Source organism: Glandiceps talaboti, chromosome 14 (genome assembly GCF_964340395.1).
Source record: "Glandiceps talaboti chromosome 14, keGlaTala1.1, whole genome shotgun sequence".
NCBI lineage: Eukaryota > Metazoa > Hemichordata > Enteropneusta > Spengelidae > Glandiceps > Glandiceps talaboti.
Genome location: NC_135562.1, coordinates 22,135,156 through 22,154,313, shown reverse-complemented (window position 1 = coordinate 22,154,313; position 19,158 = coordinate 22,135,156). Strand labels below are relative to the sequence as shown.

The following is a 19,158-nucleotide window of genomic DNA, read 5'->3' as shown; positions in this document are numbered from 1 at the left end:
TACCACTACAATAAGGAAAGACTGGGTTTTTGAAGAAAAAAAATGTATTTAGATTATGTTATTTTAGATATTTACAAATAGCTTTATTGTGCCATGATGCCATTTGACGTGATTCAACTTTGACCGTGTGCAAATGACATCGAATGTCCAGTCGCTTCTCCCTGATTCTGAATATGACGCCAGCTTTGTAAATGTAGCGTCACTTCAAGCTTCGCTACTACACTTCCTTATATCATTTGTGGATGGCAGGTCCCTGATTAATGTCAAAATCACCCCGTCAAGGGTCCTTAATGGCACACTTTGTAAAATGTCCATACTGAAGTACTTTAAAGTGGAAACATCTGAGGAAAAACGACGGAAAGCATCCAAAACAGGAGAGCAGGCAAACCCGGAAGTGATGTCTTCAATGGAATCAGTAAGTGCAACAAAACTTGGAGGAGACATTAGCAGAGAGCATGTGAACAGTGACTCGGTTAGTAAGGAGCAACTAGTAAAAGACAGTGGCAATGGATTTCAGCAGAAAGAAGGGTCGTCGTCTAGTGGAACTCAAACTACTAATACAGACCGAGAGAAGAAAAGGGTATGGCTTGACAACTAAGTATAAATATGATGATTAAATTACCTGTCTGTGGATTTGTGAAGTGAATACACTGAGGAAAAATAGGTATCACGGGGGGGGGGGGGGGGGGGGGGGGGGTACTCGGCTGGGTAATGGCCAGGGGCCTAGGGGTAATGGGTACATGTGTACATGAACCATATGGTGGATTCAAATTATAATCAATCAATCAATCAATCAATCAATCAATCAATCTTTATAATTGCAAACTAGACGTCATAGCAAGCATTGTAAAGCATACAAAAATAGCATGCATAAATGATGTGACTATACATTCCTGTAGTAGACTGCTGGAGGACTGTTTATTATATATCTTTATATGTTCCCTGTATAATGTTTTTACTCGTCTGTTTTAGTAGTGTAATATTTATTTTGATTTTTTGTTAGTGCTGCTCCTAACAATCTTAGTGAGCCCCAGATACAAAAGGGATGCAATAAATCAATAAATAAATAAATAAATAAATCAATCAATATCTACAAGTACAAGAAATTGTCCAAGAGGAAGTTTATCATCTGATATCAAAATATGCAAATGATATAATTACCCAATACCCATGGAAACTGTCAGGAATGTATTCAATCTGAGAATGACAGAAATCCACATTATCATCACGAATGTAATCTTGTTGAATGCCAGCATTAAAATCACCAAGCAAAATTATATCCCCTCGATAAGAGTAACATAAAATTTCAGACTGAAGAGAATCAAAGTAATCATTATTAGTAATAGCGTAATAGAACCTTGAGGAAGTAATACATGTAGCATAATATAAATGCCTCAAACAAATTAGAAAGATTTTTTATCCAGTTTACACCAAAGACAATCTGAAATTTTTAAATCTAATTTCTGAATACCACTTTGTAAATTTGACTTGAAAAAGATCATCCCCAGCACCACTTTACTATGTTTATGATGAAAAGAATGATCAGATCTGACAAAGTTATAACCAATTTCATATTGTGTGGCTTGGTTGAATTTGAAATTTCTTCTCAGGACCTCATTGAACTAGATGTAAAAAGATCTTAAGATTTTTGATAAGATTTTATCAGTGCACAGATAACACTTAGTCTAACTTCACAGCAATTAGACTGAGATCTTAAGATCAATGCACAGATAACACTCAGTCTAACTTCACAGCAATTAGACTGAGATCTTAAGATCAATGCACAGATAACACTTAGTCTAACTTCACAGCAATTAGACTGAGATCTTAAGATCAATGCACAGATAACACTTAGTCTAACTTCACAGCAATTAGACAGATCTTAAGATCAATGCACAGATAACACTTAGTCTAACTTCACAGCAATTAGACTGAGATCTTAAGATCAATGCACAGATAACACTTAGTCTAACTTCACAGCAATTAGACTGGGATCTTAAGATCAGTGCACAGATAACACTTAGTCTAACTTCACAGCAATCATCAGACGATATAACTTAAAGTATGCAATGTGTTTGCGAGTACATTTCTGTAACATATTTGACTTATTGATTTTAAGAATGAATGTTTCTTTCACTGACAGAGTATGGTATTTAATGAAATGAAAGGAGATTTGTTTGGTTGTGATGAAGGTGTTAGTCTGGTTCATTGCATTAGTCAAGACTGTAGAATGGGTAAAGGCATTGCCACTCTCTTTAGGGATAAATTTGGAGGTGTTGATGAACTCAGAGCTCAAGGTAAGAACTCTATCAGCCCATTTTCAGTTAATTCATAGTCTTTATTTCACAATGCCATAGATTGTTGTAGTCTCATTCCTACTACAGGGTGTAACGTCAGTCTATCACATGACATGAAAACACACTAGTCAATTTGGAAAAGCATTCTACATGTACATGTACATGTAGCTAAAGCATAACTGAACTTTAAAGTTTGCAACAACAACAACAACAACAACAACAACAACAACAACAACGGACAACAGAGCAATTACAATGTAGTGGATGTTAATTCAAAAGCAAACAAATACATATATAGAAGCAAAACCATAGCCATAGCAACAGCTGAATTATGGTGTACATGTATATAAACAATGATAATAATAGGGGTGCATAATCATGTGGGAACATTCAAACAATTGACTTATTCACATATACCCACATATAAGACCAATAGGCTCAAAGCACCAGTCAAATTATTATATAGAATTCCATGAAATCAATGTTAGTTTTATGTCATAATGCTCCAAGTATGATTCCTCGGACTAATACAAATTCAATAATTTGTAGTCCATGGAATCATACAAGGACCATTGACATAAACCTAACATTGATTTCATGGTGGGATTATATATTCATCATATTATTAAGACAATCCACATTTTTTCTGAATCAAATTTTACAAATACTGCATAGTTTTATCCCACTTTATTCTTCATTACGTATCAAAAAATTGCATTTGACAGCTATGCAAATTACATAATCATGTGACCTGTCACTTTTGCTTTCTCAACCAAAATTATCGATTATAAACTTGTTATTTAGTTTTAAAACATATTAAGTAAACCATGCCTCAATGTGACATCCATCATTTTAATTACATTCATTATATTCATTCAGGATTTGTTAGTTTGGAGCTCTGAGCATGACAAAAAGTTGAAAATAAGCTTACCGACTGCTACATACAAATTGTCATCAATAGTCTACAATATCGTATATAATTTTAGATGGAATGAAATTTATTAAATACAAATAAAAGTACTTCTACATATCAGATTTGTGTCACCCAAGGATATATGTAACGTAATGTGACAGTGTGCATTTACCAGTTTTGAAAGTACATAATTATTATGATGATATGATCGTAACATAGAATGGCAGAAACAGTTGAGAGAACAGGGGTGATTCAGGTTTGTGATCTGCCCTGTTTGATGTCACACAGGTGGAGATTTGCACATGTTTATGTGATAATAGTATATATTCCATGATAGCTGCCGGCCGGGTGATAGAAGGGGTAGATAAGAATGTGGATAAACACTTTAAAATTAACATATAAAAAATGCCATGCACAAGTAAGACCATGGTGACAGTTAAAGCCCCTTGCCTTAGTAAACAGAAATGTGCATAGCAACCATGGAAATAGCCATAGCAACAACAAATAGCATCCTGTGCAACGATAGCAGTAAAGGATGAATATGAATCAATTACTAAGGTAGGTATCTATCAATTTACTAATTAAAGGTAGAATAATGTCCTACAATGTATCTATCAATTTACTAAAGGTAGGATAATGTCTTTAGTTACAATATATCTATCAATTTACTAAGGTAGGATAATGTCTTACAATGTATCTATCAATTTACTAAGATAGGATAATGTCTTACAATGTATCTATCAATTTACTAAGGTAGGATAATGTCCTACAATGTATCTATCAATTTACTAAGGTAGGATAATGTCTTACAATGTATCTATCAATTTACTAAGATAGGATAATGTACAATGTATCTATCAATTTACTAAGGTAGAATAATGTCCTACAATGTATCTATCAATTTACTAAGGTAGGATAATGTACAATGTATCTATCAATTTACTAAGGTAGGATAATGTCCTACAATGTATCTATCAATTTACTAAGGTAGGATAATGTCTTACAATGTATCTATCAATTTACTAAGGTAGGATAATGTACAATGTATCTATCAATTTACTAAGGTAGGATAATGTCTTACAATGTATCTATCAATTTACTAAGGTAGGATAATGTCTTACAATATATCTATCAATTTACTAAGGTAGGATAATGTCCTACAATGTATCTATCAATTTGCTAAGGTAGGATAATGTCTTACAATGTATCTATCAATTTACTAAGGTAGGATAATGTCTTACAATGTATCTATCAATTTACTAAGGTAGGATAATGTCTTACAATGTATCTATCAATTTACTAAGGTAGGATAATGTCTTACAATGTATCTATCAATTTACTAACTTATAGGTAGAATAATGTCCTACAATGTATCTATCAATTTACTAAGGTAGAATAATGTCATATAATGTATCTATCAATTTACTAAGGTAGAATAATGTCTTACAATGTATCTATCAATTTACTAACTTATAGGTAGAATAATGTCCTACAATGTATCTATCAATTTACTAAGGTAGGATAATGTCTTACAATGTATCTATCAATTTACTAAGGTAGAATAATGTCATATAATGTATCTATCAATTTACTAAGGTAGAATAATGTCATATAATGTGCCCTACAGTTATTCTACAGTGCCCTTGGTGCTATATTTTCACAAACATTTGAATTATTTTAAATCTGTTTAAAGGCCATGTTTCAATCCCTGGTTATTGTATCTTAATAAAGGTTATAGAAGATTGTTCTTTTGTTGTGGACCAACTGTTTTCTATAACTCTGCCAAACAACTGTTTTTCACACCTACATTTTATTCCTACTCAAAAGTGGTCCTTTAATGTACGTCAAACAGAGCAGTTCAAAAACCCATATCACCCCTGTTTTACTGAACTATTTTTTTTTTTCTCTCAACTGTTTGAGTGTTCCTGCTAATCCTATGCGATCTAATTATCATGATAATAATTATGTGCTTTCTTTTTTTTTTATATTCTTTATTTCAGGCCATTAAAAAAGTCCCATACAACCATAAAAAATAAAAACATAAATACACACATTACGTTACATATATCATTGGGTGGCATGAGTCTGATATATAGAGGTACTTTTATTTTTATTTGATAAAATCATGAAGATTATCGATGTAGCAGCTGGCAAGCTTACTTCAAATTTTCCATCGAGCTGAGACTTCTGAACTTATACATCCATAGCATGCCTACCAGTTCAAATTTGTAGTAGTCCACGTAATCATACTCAGAGCATTATGACATAAAACTAACATTGATTTTGTGGGATTATATATAAATATCTACGCATATATAGTTAATTTATATCTACACATACATAGTTATATAATTTACATCTACACATATATGAATTATTAGCTCCACTGTCAGCGAAAGCTGAAAGCGTAACTTTAGGTATAGGTGGGTATAAGAGGTATAGAGTAGAGTGAATCATAGGTGTCCGTCAAATTTTTATATTTTCATCATCTTCTCCGAAAGTAATTGCCAGAATACTTTGATATTTGGTGTGCATGTCCCTGGGGGGAGGCTATTTAGATTTGTTCATGCCAAGTTGATCTGTGCCATTTTCAATTTTTTTATTATTTTTTTTTCAAAAATGATATTTTCATCTACTACTCATCAGATTGCTTTGATATCTGGTGTGTTTATGCACAGAGGGTAGCTTACTCAGATTTGTTAATTTCAAGTCAGCACGTCTTCTTTTCTATTTTTGATGATTTTTTTTTTTGAATTTGAAAAAAAATGAATATGTTAATGAGCATTATGACCGATGCCATATTGGAAATCAGTCGATGAGACTTTAAGTAAACTGCCACTTTTCAAAATACACTATTGACGTCAAACAAGCAATGTAATATGTGCTATAGTCATAATTCTACGCATTGTGCGCCCAAATGACAAGCGTTTGTTCGAAACAGGGTTGTAAACTTCAAATCCAAATTCTGCACCCCTTCTACATAATCAGCCAGTCCGCAACATCCTCATTTGCATACGTCTATCCTACAGTTTCTGACCATTACACTTTGAATGGCTGCTCACGGGCCTTATTTTTGGGTATTTTCAACTCGCCGTAACTTTCACTAGAGTCCACCATTTTAGATACTGTAAACGCCTAAACCTCAACTGACATCTCTTCTTTCGTAACAGCAACACAAATTTTGGCATTACATTTAGGAATACCGATTTTCCGACTAATTCGGGACGCATACTTGAGGTCCTGAAACTTCGACCCGGTTTTTCGCTCATACTAGGGGAGTTTTACAAATTTCACAAAAAGGTGGATTTTTATGTGTTCTAAATAACTATCATGGCAAGTAAATTTAGTAGGGTCGTTGTGTAACGCTCCGTTCAAGAATTTTCGGTAGAAAAAGACTGATTTGACCAGAAGCTGAAGCTGACCTCGTTTGACCGGGCGATTTTCCACAGCAACAATACGGGAGTTCTTGGTACTCACTAAAATCACACTTCAGACCCACTATAAAAGTTTGATGTTTTCAGATAACATGTAACTTGTGATTAATTCTATATTGTCGTGCAATTTTGAGTGACAGTGAACCAGAATGAAGACAACTCGCGTAAGGAAGGCATGCCTAGGCATGCCTAGGCATGCGGTTGAAGTTATGCAAGAGCTGTCTCACTGCCGACTGTGAATCGACCAAACTTTGTTTATTAGCCGACAGTTTACATGTAAAGTTAAACGACATGAACGTGTCTTGCCATTTCCAAAATGAAAATATTTGGCAAGTAAAAATAATTAAAATAATTACAACTTTAATTTGGCTTCAGACTTTGCATTATGTTTTTCGTATCTTTCCCCGTTTTACATGTAAATCCGAAAAGGTTCTCTCTGGTCATGCCAGTGGTTAGCCCTGCTTACATACGATAGGCGGTGCACTAGTCTATATTGCTGACTTGACTCTAAACAAATAGTAGGGACAATTGTCAGAATCGAGTCCCGGATTACTCCGTATGCAAGCACGACTAGTCAGTGATCATACCGGGACTGCTTTGAGTATGAGCGAGGCCGCGAGCTAAGGGTTGAGGTATTTTGTTGAGAATTATAAATATTGCGAAATGTCAAATACAAGGTTTAAATACAATGGAATGATGAAAAAAAATTGGTAACACGAAACTCCGTAAATTAAAATATCAGACGATGTATGTATTAATCGCCATCTTAGTTTCCATACGGCGACAATCCCAAGTACCCGGATGCACAAGGGACTAACCCGGAAGCAAGTCGTTGTCAGCCATACGTTAGTAGTTACAGTGGTAACATCGTCTGAGAAATCACTGCGTGTTATATAATTATATCTACACATACAATTATATAATTATATCTACACATATAGTTATATAATTATATCTACACATACATAGTTATATATATATATTATATCTACACATATAGTTATATAATTTAGATGTATGCATATAGTTATATAAGTATATCTAATATATACAATATTTACAAATAACTGTGATATCCAATGTTGTTGTTGTATTTCTATATATGTAGATGTAAAGCCTGGTGGTGTTGCAGTACTAAAGAGAGATAAGCGATATGTTTACTATTTGGTGAGTTCACATCATTTGAATTACTACACGTAATAAAGGTGCTTGCAATGGTGTCTATATCAATATCTGTACATGTAATAAAAGTGTCTATATCAATATCTGTACATGTAATAAAGGTGTCTATATCAATATCTGTACATGTAATAAAGGTGGTTGATGTCTATATCAATATCTGTAAATGTAATAAAGGTGAATGGTGTCTATATCAATATCTGTACATGTAATAAAGGTGAATGGTGTCTATATCAATATCTGTACATGTAATAAATGGAGCACGTCCAACTCGGCCCACCAACTCGGCCCACCGTCTGCCAACTCGGCCCACCAACTTGGCCCACTCTCTGCCAACTCGGCCCACTCTCTGCCAACTTGACTATAGATATTTAGTCCTTCAGTAAATTCATGCGATCTACATTGTATATGTACTAGTATGTCAATCCATAGTGTCTTTACAAGTAGTAGTAGTATACCGATGTCGGTGCTTGGAGCAAAGGATTTTCTCTGATTATATGAATATTACTAGTATTTGATATTATCACGTCATCGACTCAAGACCTTGGCTTTAAATGACACAAACATTTTCGTCATGACGCACGTGGGCCGAGTTGGCATGTAAATGGGCCGAGTAGGCATGTGAATGGGCCGAGTTGGCATGTGAATGGGCCGAGTTGGCAATCACGTGGGCCGAGTTGGCGATGGGACGAGTTGGCAATGGGCCGAGTTAGTCCTACCCCTAATAAATGTGTCTATATCAATATCTGTACATGTAATAAAGGTGAATGGTGTCTATATCAATATCTGTACATGTAATAAAGGTGTCTATATCAATATCTGTACATGTAATAAAGGTGGTTGATGTCTATATCAATATCTGTAAATGTAATAAAAGTGTCTATATCAATATCTGTACATGTATACTGTGTTAATGTAATGACACATTTGCTGCCTGCACTGACTGAGAGTTACATTTTGTGATTTCACTTGTTTTCTTTTGTGCTTGATTATAATGATGTTTGATAAGACCTGGTTTAGGATCTGTTTGTGAATCATTATTTTAAAAACAATGCCTGTCATCAATTGTCTCTGTTAATTACATGTAGGATACCGTAAGCTTACAGTTGTAGATCTAGAATGTGGGAGGATGTTACCGTTCTTAATTGCAACTATAGAAACTCTATGTAGCCTTAGCTTGCAATAGGGAACTTGCAATCCAAACTGAGCATGCTCAGATGCAAAGGACTATGGGATTATCTGTGGTTATTGTAATACCTAATCTGGAGCTACTGATAAAATCAGCCTCCCACAAAGATCAGGGTGACTATGAATTGACCATTCCTGGTTATAAACAATGTAACAATATTGTTTACAATGCTAATTGATTAGTATTTATTATCACATTTCCCATGATGCAGCATTCAACATGGCAGGTTTGCAAGTTCCCTATTGTGTTGTGTACGTTGTGTGTGGAAGGGGGGGGGGGGGTTGAAAAATTATTGTGTTCATTTGTAGGAGGGGACAGGAAAATTGTTGAGCATGTGAAGGGTACATGTAGGTGTGGGAGGTCTGCAAAAACATTTTTGCTCAAAACAATTTCTCCCCAGGTCCCCCTCCTGTAAATCAACATCTAGCCTGATATGAATTCCACACATACACTCAACCAGCAATCACTATTTCAATAATCAACAATACAACGTATCAAAATGAAAAACTTCAAAGCTGATATCAATTGATAGAGTTTATTTCTTTGTAATCATGGCAAATAAATTCAACAGTTTTATCATTTTTAACTATCTGTAGTCAAACTCTAAAATCAACAGAATATGTACATGCATATGATAGTAAATTCAAATACCTAGAATGTCAGCAATCTGTGAGAAATTGATCTAGTTTCACTCTTTTATCACAAAATCTTCAAAATGAATTGTCGATCCATATATATTTGAGTACTAAGTGTCATCGGTGATAGAGTATAGCTGTTGTAATTTGTACAAGGAAAAGAAAATCAGACAAAACTCCACACAGGGAACTGTCGTCTGCTTCACTTTCTTCAGTTTGTTGGTGGTCTGAGATTGTTCCAAATCCCATTGCCAACTGAGTGACGTACCCATGCTATTTAAAACAATAAAGCCACTGGGATATAGTTGAGGATTGGTAGCCTTCCATACCTTCTATTTTTACAGGAATATTGATTAATTGTCCATAATTTCTCAGTTGTATCACGTTCAATACTAGGCAGATGTACACATAAACATCTTGAATGTGATACAATGTAACACACTGTAGCAATGTCATCATGCCTGGAATGTCCTATGTCACGTGCACTACATTGTACACACGTACACCCCACATTTCATAATTTCTGGTACATTAATTGCATTCGGATTAATATACTACATGTACATGTTATTGGCTATTTATGGAGGTACAATTTGTAATAAATAAATTAATATTCTCGTGTGGGGTTTCCATCCTGCTGACGATATTGAAAAGACTTACAACAAGATGTTATGTTACATTCTGCAATTGACACCCCTATCATTGCCATAAGAGGAGAATTGGGAAGAGTTACCTTAAAGGTTTATTGTAAAATATTGGTTGAGGATTTTGAAAATGGATGATGAAAGACTTGTATGCAGATGTTATGAGTTTTTTTTGACATAGTTAAATATTATTTTTGGGCTAGAGATGTTTACTACAAAGCTATGGCTTATGAGAGATATGGGGTTAAAACGGTGTTGGTGATGGGGAGGTATGGGATTAAAACAGTGTTGGTGATGGGGAGGTATGGGGTTAAAACGGTGTTGGTGATGGGGAGGTATGGGATTAAAACGGTGTTGGTGATGGGGAGGTATGGGAACAACACGGTGTTAGTGATGGGGAGGTATGGGATCAACACGGTGTTAGTGATGGGAAGGTATGGGATCAACACAGTGTTGGTGATGGGGAGGTATGGGATCAACACAGTGTTGGTGATGGGGAGGTATGGGATCAACACAGTGTTGGTGATGGGGAGGTATGGGATCAACACAGTGTTGGTGATGGGGAGGTATGGAATCAACAAAGTGTTGGTGATGGGGAGGTATGGGATCAACACAGTGTTGGTGATGGGGAGGTATGGAATCAACAAAGTGTTGGTGATGGGGAGGTATGGAATCAACAAAGTGTTGGTGATGGGGAGGTATGGAATCAACATGGTGTTGGTGATGGGGAGGTATGGAATCAACACAGTGTTGGTGATGGGGAGGTATGGAATCAACACAGTGTTAGTGATGGGGAGGTATGGAATCAACACGGTGTTGGTGATGGGGAGGTATGGGATCAACACGGTGTTGGTGATGGGGAGGTATGGGATCAACACAGTGTTGGTGATGGGGAGGTATGGAATCAACAAAGTGTTGGTGATGGGGAGGTATGGGATCAACAAAGTGTTGGTGATGGGGAGGTATGGGATCAACACAGTGTTGGTGATGGGGAGGTATGGGATCAACACAGTGTTGGTGATGGGGAGGTATGGGATCAACACGGTGTTGGTGATGGGGAGGTATGGGATCAACACAGTGTTGGTGATGGGGAGGTATGGAATCAACAAAGTGTTGGTGATGGGGAGGTATGGGATCAACACAGTGTTGGTGATGGGGAGGTATGGAATCAACAAAGTGTTGGTGATGGGGAGGTATGGAATCAACAAAGTGTTGGTGATGGGGAGGTATGGAATCAACACAGTGTTGGTGATGGGGAGGTATGGGATCAACACAGTGTTGGTGATGGGGAGGTATGGAATCAACAAAGTGTTAGTGATGGGGAGGTATGGAATCAACACAGTGTTGGTGATGGGAAGGTATGGGATCAACACGGTGTTGGTGATGGGGAGGTATGGGATCAACACAGTGTTGGTGATGGGGAGGTATGGAATCAACAAAGTGTTGGTGATGGGGAGGTATGGAATCAACAAAGTGTTGGTGATGGGGAGGTATGGGATCAACACAGTGTTGGTGATGGGAAGGTATGGGATCAACACAGTGTTGGTGATGGGGAGGTATGGGATCAACACGGTGTTGGTGATGGGGAGGTATGGGATCAACACAGTGTTGGTGATGGGGAGGTATGGGATCAACACAGTGTTGGTGATGGGGAGGTATGGGATCAACACAGTGTTGGTGATGGGAAGGTATGGGATCAACACAGTGTTGGTGATGGGGAGGTATGGAATCAACACAGTGTTGGTGATGGGGAGGTATGGAATCAACACAGTGTTAGTGATGGGGAGGTATGGAATCAACACAGTGTTGGTGATGGGGAGGTATGGAATCAACATGGTGTTACATGTGTGTGTGTGTGTGTGTGTGTGTGTGTGTGTGTGTGTGTACATGTGTGTGTGTGTGTGTGTGTGTGTGTGTGTGTGTGTGTGTGTGTGTGTGTGTGTGTGTGTGTGTGTGTGTGTGTGTGTGTGTGTGTGTGTGTGTGTACATGTGTGTGTCAAAAACCACTATTAAGTCGTGATATTACTTTGAGTTTCCAGTTGGTCAATTAATGATCACACTATAATGTTGGATTTGGGTTTAAAAAAATGTGATTTTTGAGAAGAAAAAATTGAACTCAAGAATGACTGGGCAGATTAGTGTGAAGTTTAGTTTGGATGTGTTTGTTTTCAATATTATATCGTACATCTCACTCTACAGGTTACAAAAGTCAAGTACTCAGACAGGCCAACTTTGAAGGATCTGCAGTCCAGCTTGGAAGCCTTGAGGAGACATTGTGAGCCACATGATGTCAATCATATAGCTATGCCAAGGATTGGTTGTGGCCTGGATGGTTTGGAATGGAGGAGAGTTTCACCAATAATACGAGATATCTTTAAACATACTAATATCAACATAACTGTTTATACAAAATAGGCAGCTGTCAGGAAAATGTAGATTTTTGGTATGGGTGGTTGAAAACAGATGTTACAAAACTTGTAAATCCAATCAGCATGAAACTGAGCTTCATAATAACTTAATATTATATTTGATTGACAGATTGATTAGCTCTTAATACCCTTACAACTTTAGCATGCAGGTTTATTAGCTCTTATTACCCTTACAACTGTAGCATGCAGGTTTATTAGCTCTTATTACCCTTACAACTTTAGCATGCAGGTGTATTAGCTCTTATTACCCTTACAACTTTAGCATGCAGGTGTATTAGCTCTTATTACCCTTACAACTTTAGCATGCAGGTTTATTAACTCTTATTACCCTTACAACTTTAGCATGCAGGTGTATTAGCTCTTATTACCCTTACAACTGTAGCATGCAGGTTTATTAACTCTTATTACCCTTACAACTTTAGCATGCAGGTTTATTAGCTCTTATTACCCTTACAACTTTAGCATGCAGGTTTATTAACTCTTATTACCCTTACAACTTTAGCATGCAGGTTTATTAACTCTTATTACCCTTACAACTTTAGCATGCAGGTTTATTAACTCTTATTACCCTTACAACTTTAGCATGCAGGTTTATTAACTCTTATTACCCTTACAACTGTAGCATGCAGGTTTATTAACTCTTATTACCCTTACAACTTTAGCATGCAGGTGTATTAGCTCTTATTACCCTTACAACTTTAGCATGCAGGTTTATTAGCTCTTATTACCCTTACAACTGTAGCATGCAGGTTTATTAACTCTTATTACCCTTACAACTGTAGCATGCAGGTTTATTAGCTCTTATTACCCTTACAACTGTAGCATGCAGGTTTATTAACTCTTATTACCCTTACAACTTTAGCATGCAGGTTTATTAGCTCTTATTACCCTTACAACTGTAGCATGCAGGTTTATTATCTCTTATTACCCTTACAACTGTAACATGCAGGTTTATTAGCTCTTATTACCCTTACAACTGTAGCATGCAGGTTTATTAGCTCGTATTACCCTTACAACTTTAGCATGCAGGTTTATTAGCTCTTATTACCCTTACAACTTTAGTATGCAGGTTTATTAGCTCTTATTACCCTTACAACTTTAGTATGCAGGTTTATTAGCTCTTATTACCCTTACAACTGTAGTATGCAGGTTTATTAGCTCTCATTACCCTTACAACTTTAGCATGCAGGTTTATTAGCTCTTATTACCCTTACAACTTTAGCATGCAGGTTTATTAGCTCTCATTACCCTTACAACTGTAGCATGCAGGTTTATTAGCTCTTATTACCCTTACAACTTTAGCATGCAGGTTTATTAGCTCTTATTACCCTTACAGCTTTAGCATGCAGGTTTATTAGCTCTTATTACCCTTACAGCTTTAGCATGCAGGTTTATTAGCTCTTATTACCCTTACAACTTTAGCATGCAGGTTTATTAGCTCTTATTACCCTTACAGCTTTAGCATGCAGTTTTAATGAAATGAAATATTAAGTTCAGCCAGAGACTGACTACAGAGTTTAAGTTAACATTACAAATACAGTAAAGTTAGAGACTGTCCTCTTACTGCAATACTAAGTATTTCATGCTTGGTCTGTCAAGTCATAGACTCTCACACTCTCAATCTTGAGAATGTCGCCATCAGAAACTGTATATACCGATATCTACTACATACATGCAAGTACTCAGATCTAATGTCTATGTACTGCATACAAGTACTCAGATCTAATGTCTATGTACTGCATACAAGTACTCAGATCTAATGTCTATGTACTGCATACAAGTACTCAGATCTAATGTCTATGTACTGCATACATGTACTCAGATCTAATGTCTATGTACTGCATACATGTACTCAGATCTAATGTCTATGTACTGCATACATGTACTCAGATCTAATGTCTATGTACTGCATACATGTACTCAGATCTAATGTCTATGTACTGTAACAAGTACTCAGATCTAATGTCTATGTACTGCATACAAGTACTCAGATCTAATGTCTAATGTACTGCATACTCAGATCTAATGTCTATGTACTGCATACATGTACTCAGATCTAATGTCTATGTACTGCATACAAGTACTCAGATCTAATGTCTATGTACTGCATACAAGTACTCAGATCTAATGTCTATGTACTGCATACAAGTACTCAGATCTAATGTCTATGTACTGCATACATGTACTCATATCTAATGTCTATGTACTGCATACAAGTACTCAGATCTAATGTCTATGTACTGCATACATGTACTCAGATCTAATGTCTATGTACTGCATACAAGTACTCAGATCTAATGTCTATGTACTGCATACAAGTACTCAGATCTATATGTCTATGTACTGCATACAAGTACTCAGATCTAATGTCTATGTACTGCATACATGTACTCAGATCTAATGTCTATGTACTGCATACATGTACTCAGATCTAATGTCTATGTACTGCATACAAGTACTCAGATCTAATGTCTATGTACTGCATACAAGTACTCAGATCTAATGTCTATGTACTGCATACATGTACTCAGATCTAATGTCTATGTACTGCATACAAGTACTCAGATCTAATGTCTATGTACTGCATACAAGTACTCAGATCTAATGTCTATGTACTGCATACATGTACTCAGATCTAATGTCTATGTACTGCATACATACAAGAACTTAGATCTAATATCCTTGTACTGTGTGCCCTCATTGACAATGAACGAGGCATCGCAATAACAGCAGGTCGCAATAACACGTCCATGAATGGTTATACATTGTAGTTCTAAGTAGTCAATGAGGACACACAATACATGGATACTAGATACATGTATAGTATGGTAGATATTGGTACATACAAAACAGTTGCTTTCTGCTAGTGACATTCCCAAGGAGAGAGTCTAGTTTAGTCACTGCAAAGTTAGTTATGTGAATGTTTTAATCTTAGACTACCAAGTCTACCATATAATGTCTATTGTAATGTTAAGAGTGTGTATGCTGCTGTTGTTCACATCATTAACCAAATACAGAGCAAACTTTGTTTCCACTCTTTTATACAAATTTACTATCACATACCAGAGGTCCTCTATAGTTGACAGGTTTTCTTGTCCAGTTGTGTCAATGTCTACAGCACCATAATGGACATGTACAGGCAGAAATTTATAACACTTCTTTTAAGACAAAATGAACATAGAAAGTAATACATAAAATAGTGATACTTGATTAATGGTTACAATTAATTTAAAAACAAAGAATATAACACTGTTACCCACAATTCCAGTGATGTCTAAGTCGATCACAGAACTTCAAATTCACAACTTAGATTATCTTTACTGTTGTGAATCTGATTTGAGGTATTAAAGATATCCCAACAAGTAATGTAGTGTCAATAGTATTTGTACATTATAACTTTGTTGGTGTGACTTTGATGTCTGCAGAGAGTTTCGTACATTATAACTTTCTTCAAATGGAAATTCATCTGTGTTGGTAAACCATAGTATTCAATTTGAACTTTTGTTCCAAACACAACTAGAAAATTTACCTGAAATTTTCGACTGTACACTTCAGTCTTTGTCAACAGATTGACCCACTATTCAGCACACGTGACCTTACAGGAAACCCACCCATACAGACCAGTACCTCAATTTTTACTCTAACCACCCTTTACAGCACAAACTAGGTGTGATCCGGACGCTTCATCACAGAGCAGATACGGTGATTACCTACAACTCAGATCGTGAAGAAGAAAAGACTCACATCAACCAGGCACTGTATAGGTGTGGATACCCAAAGTGGGCAGTAGATAAAGCCACAGTCATCCAGCCTCAAAAGTCAAAGACCATCCGTAAGAAGGAACAACCAAGTAAGGGTTTAGTGGTCCTACCTTACATCAAGGACACTTCAGAGGCACTAAAAAGAATCTTTACTGCTTACGGTATAAACACCTGCATCAAGCCCACTAAAACCTTGCGGCAATTATTGGTGTCTCCAAAGGACAAGACTAAAAAGGAACATGTATGTGGAGTAGTATACCAAATTCCTTGCCAGGGCCAGACCAACACAGGCCAATGCAAAGATTCATATATAGGGGAAACTGAGAGATCACTCAAGACCAGATTTTTGGAACACAGAAGACCTAGTTCCAGCACATCAGAGGTCTCCCAACACATCCACATTGAATCACCCGGTCACTCGGTTAACATAAATGAAGTGAAGATACTGGACACTGAAACCAGATATTTTGAACGGGGAGTGAAAGAAGCTATTTACATCCGAGCACTCAAACCATCACTAAACAGAGACGGGGGGCGATACAAACTTCCAGGCACCTTTGACCCCTTATTAGGCTCACGTGTCCTGTAAGGTCACGTGTGCTGAATAGTGGGTCAATCTGTTGACAAAGACTGAAGTGTACAGTCGAAAATTTCAGGTAAATTTTCTAGTTGTGTTTGGAACAAAAGTTCAAATTGAATACATTATAACTTTGTTGGTGTGACTTTGATGTCTGCAGAGAGTTTCGTACATTATAACTTTGTTGGTGTGACTTTGATGTCTGCAGAGAGTTTCGTACATTATAACTTTGTTGGTGTGACTTTGATGTCTGCAGAGAGTTTTGTATGTTATAACATTGTTGGTGTGACTTTGATGTCTGCAGAGAGTTTTGTATGTTATAACATTGTTGGTGTGACTGACTGATGTCTGCAGAGAGTGATCTCTTTATCTTTATTTTAGCCATAATTAAAGAATAAAGAAAGCTGGGTTCATACTTCTAAATAGTCTCGGTTACCCAGACTCTCACTGCTGGGGGCTCTACCACAAGACAACCATGAATCTCACTGCTGGGGGCTCTACCACAAGACAACCCAGACTCTCACTGCTGGGGACTCTACCACAAGACAACTTAGGATCTCACTGCTGGGGGCTCTAGTAGCTGTCAGAAGACAACCCAGACTCTCACTGCTGGGGGCTCTACCACAAGACAACCATGACTCTCACTGCTGGGGGCTCTACCACAAGACAACCCAGACGCTCACTGCTGGGGGCTCTAGTAGCTGTCACAAGACAACCATGACTCTCACTGCTGGGGACTCTACCACAAGACAACCCAGACTCTCACTGCTGGGGGCTCTACCACAAGACAACCCAGACTCTCACTGCTGGGGGCTCTAGTAGCTGTCACAAGACAACCCAGACTCTCACTGCTGGGGGCTCTACCACAAGACAACCCAGACTCTCACTGCTGGGGGCTCTACCACAAGACAACACAGACTCTCACTGCTGGGGGCTCTACCACAAGACAACCCAGACGCTCACTGCTGGGGGCTCTAGTAGCTGTCACAAGACAACCATGACTCTCACTGCTGGGGACTCTACCACAAGACAACCCAGACTCTCACTGCTGGGGGCTCTACCACAAGACAACCCAGACTCTCACTGCTGGGGGCTCTAGTAGCTGTCACAAGACAACCCAGACTCTCACTGCTGGGGGCTCTACCACAAGACAACCCAGACTCTCACTGCTGGGGGCTCTACCACAAGACAACACAGACTCTCACTGCTGGGGGCTCTACCACAAGACAACCCAGACTCTCACTGCTGGGGGCTCTAGTAGCTGTCACAAGACAACCATGACTCTCACTGCTGGGGACTCTACCACAAGACAACCCAGACTCTCACTGCTGGGGACTCTACCACAAGACCCAGACAAGAGTATCGGGGAAACAAACATTGTAATCCAAAGTTACGTACCCGCACTGGAAGTCACACAGTACATTTCTTTTCAGTCATGAAAAATGAGCTCATGAGGCCTGTTTGTTGTAATTAAGATGTATCAGTTGCTTAAAATTGAGAGACATGATAACCTGATATGAAGGTACCTGGATCATTCAGCCTGCAATTTTGGATTTGAAGTATTCCTAGCATGTACTGCTCTGGGGAATTTAAGAAATCCAGTGCAGACGAGCTTGGTTTACATTTCCCCAGACTCTTGTCTCTGGTGGTCTCATAGTAGAGCCTTCAGCAGTGAGCTCGGAATCTGGGTAACCTGGAGACCAACTCCTAGATATTGCAGGTCACTTAGAAATTTACAAGAGTTGTTACTTCTCTGATCCTTACCCACTTGGCAGAGTTCGGATTATCAAATAGGGGCTTCACACTGGCAGAAATTAGTCTGCTCCAGGGCTGCTCTAAGTTATAATATGGACTAAAAGTACTGTGTGATAGCACTTGGGCAGTCTAAGTCTGACTTTAAATGGTCCCGACCAAAAAGGTTGACTAAGCCAGGACTATAATATAGTCCTGACCAGATTTGTAGATGTGAACGCATTTAGAGCAGACCTCCACGTCTATGAGCAGACTTGGTCCTAAATCTTGGTGCATATTCATGAGATCAACACCTCGACAATGAATAATGTGTACACTTCTTTTGTCTTTTGTTTGTCAATTTATCAT

The 19,158-nt window shown here is 37.6% G+C and overlaps 1 protein-coding gene across 1 annotated transcript; it reads left to right on the top strand.

The window, feature by feature from the left end:
• The first annotated feature begins 176 nt into the window (after positions 1 to 176).
• On the top strand, positions 177 to 14,512 carry LOC144445617 (ADP-ribose glycohydrolase OARD1-like). Its single transcript, XM_078135233.1, has 4 exons — positions 177 to 580; positions 2,144 to 2,297; positions 7,753 to 7,811; positions 12,491 to 14,512. Exons 1-4 carry the CDS (start codon positions 308 to 310, stop codon positions 12,704 to 12,706), a joined length of 702 nt encoding a protein of 233 aa, XP_077991359.1. The 5' UTR covers positions 177 to 307; the 3' UTR covers positions 12,707 to 14,512.
• The last annotated feature ends 4,646 nt before the right edge of the window (positions 14,513 to 19,158 follow it).

Excerpts from the sequence above, each read along its gene's own strand:
- LOC144445617 (XM_078135233.1), top strand. The coding sequence starts at position 308 with ATGTCCATACTGAAGTACTTTAAAGTGGAAACATCTGAGGAAAAACGA. Across the intron at positions 581-2,143 it reads CAGACCGAGAGAAGAAAAGG|AGTATGGTATTTAATGAAAT; the intron begins GTATGGCTTGAC and ends TTTCACTGACAG. Across the intron at positions 2,298-7,752 it reads TGATGAACTCAGAGCTCAAG|ATGTAAAGCCTGGTGGTGTT; the intron begins GTAAGAACTCTA and ends CTATATATGTAG.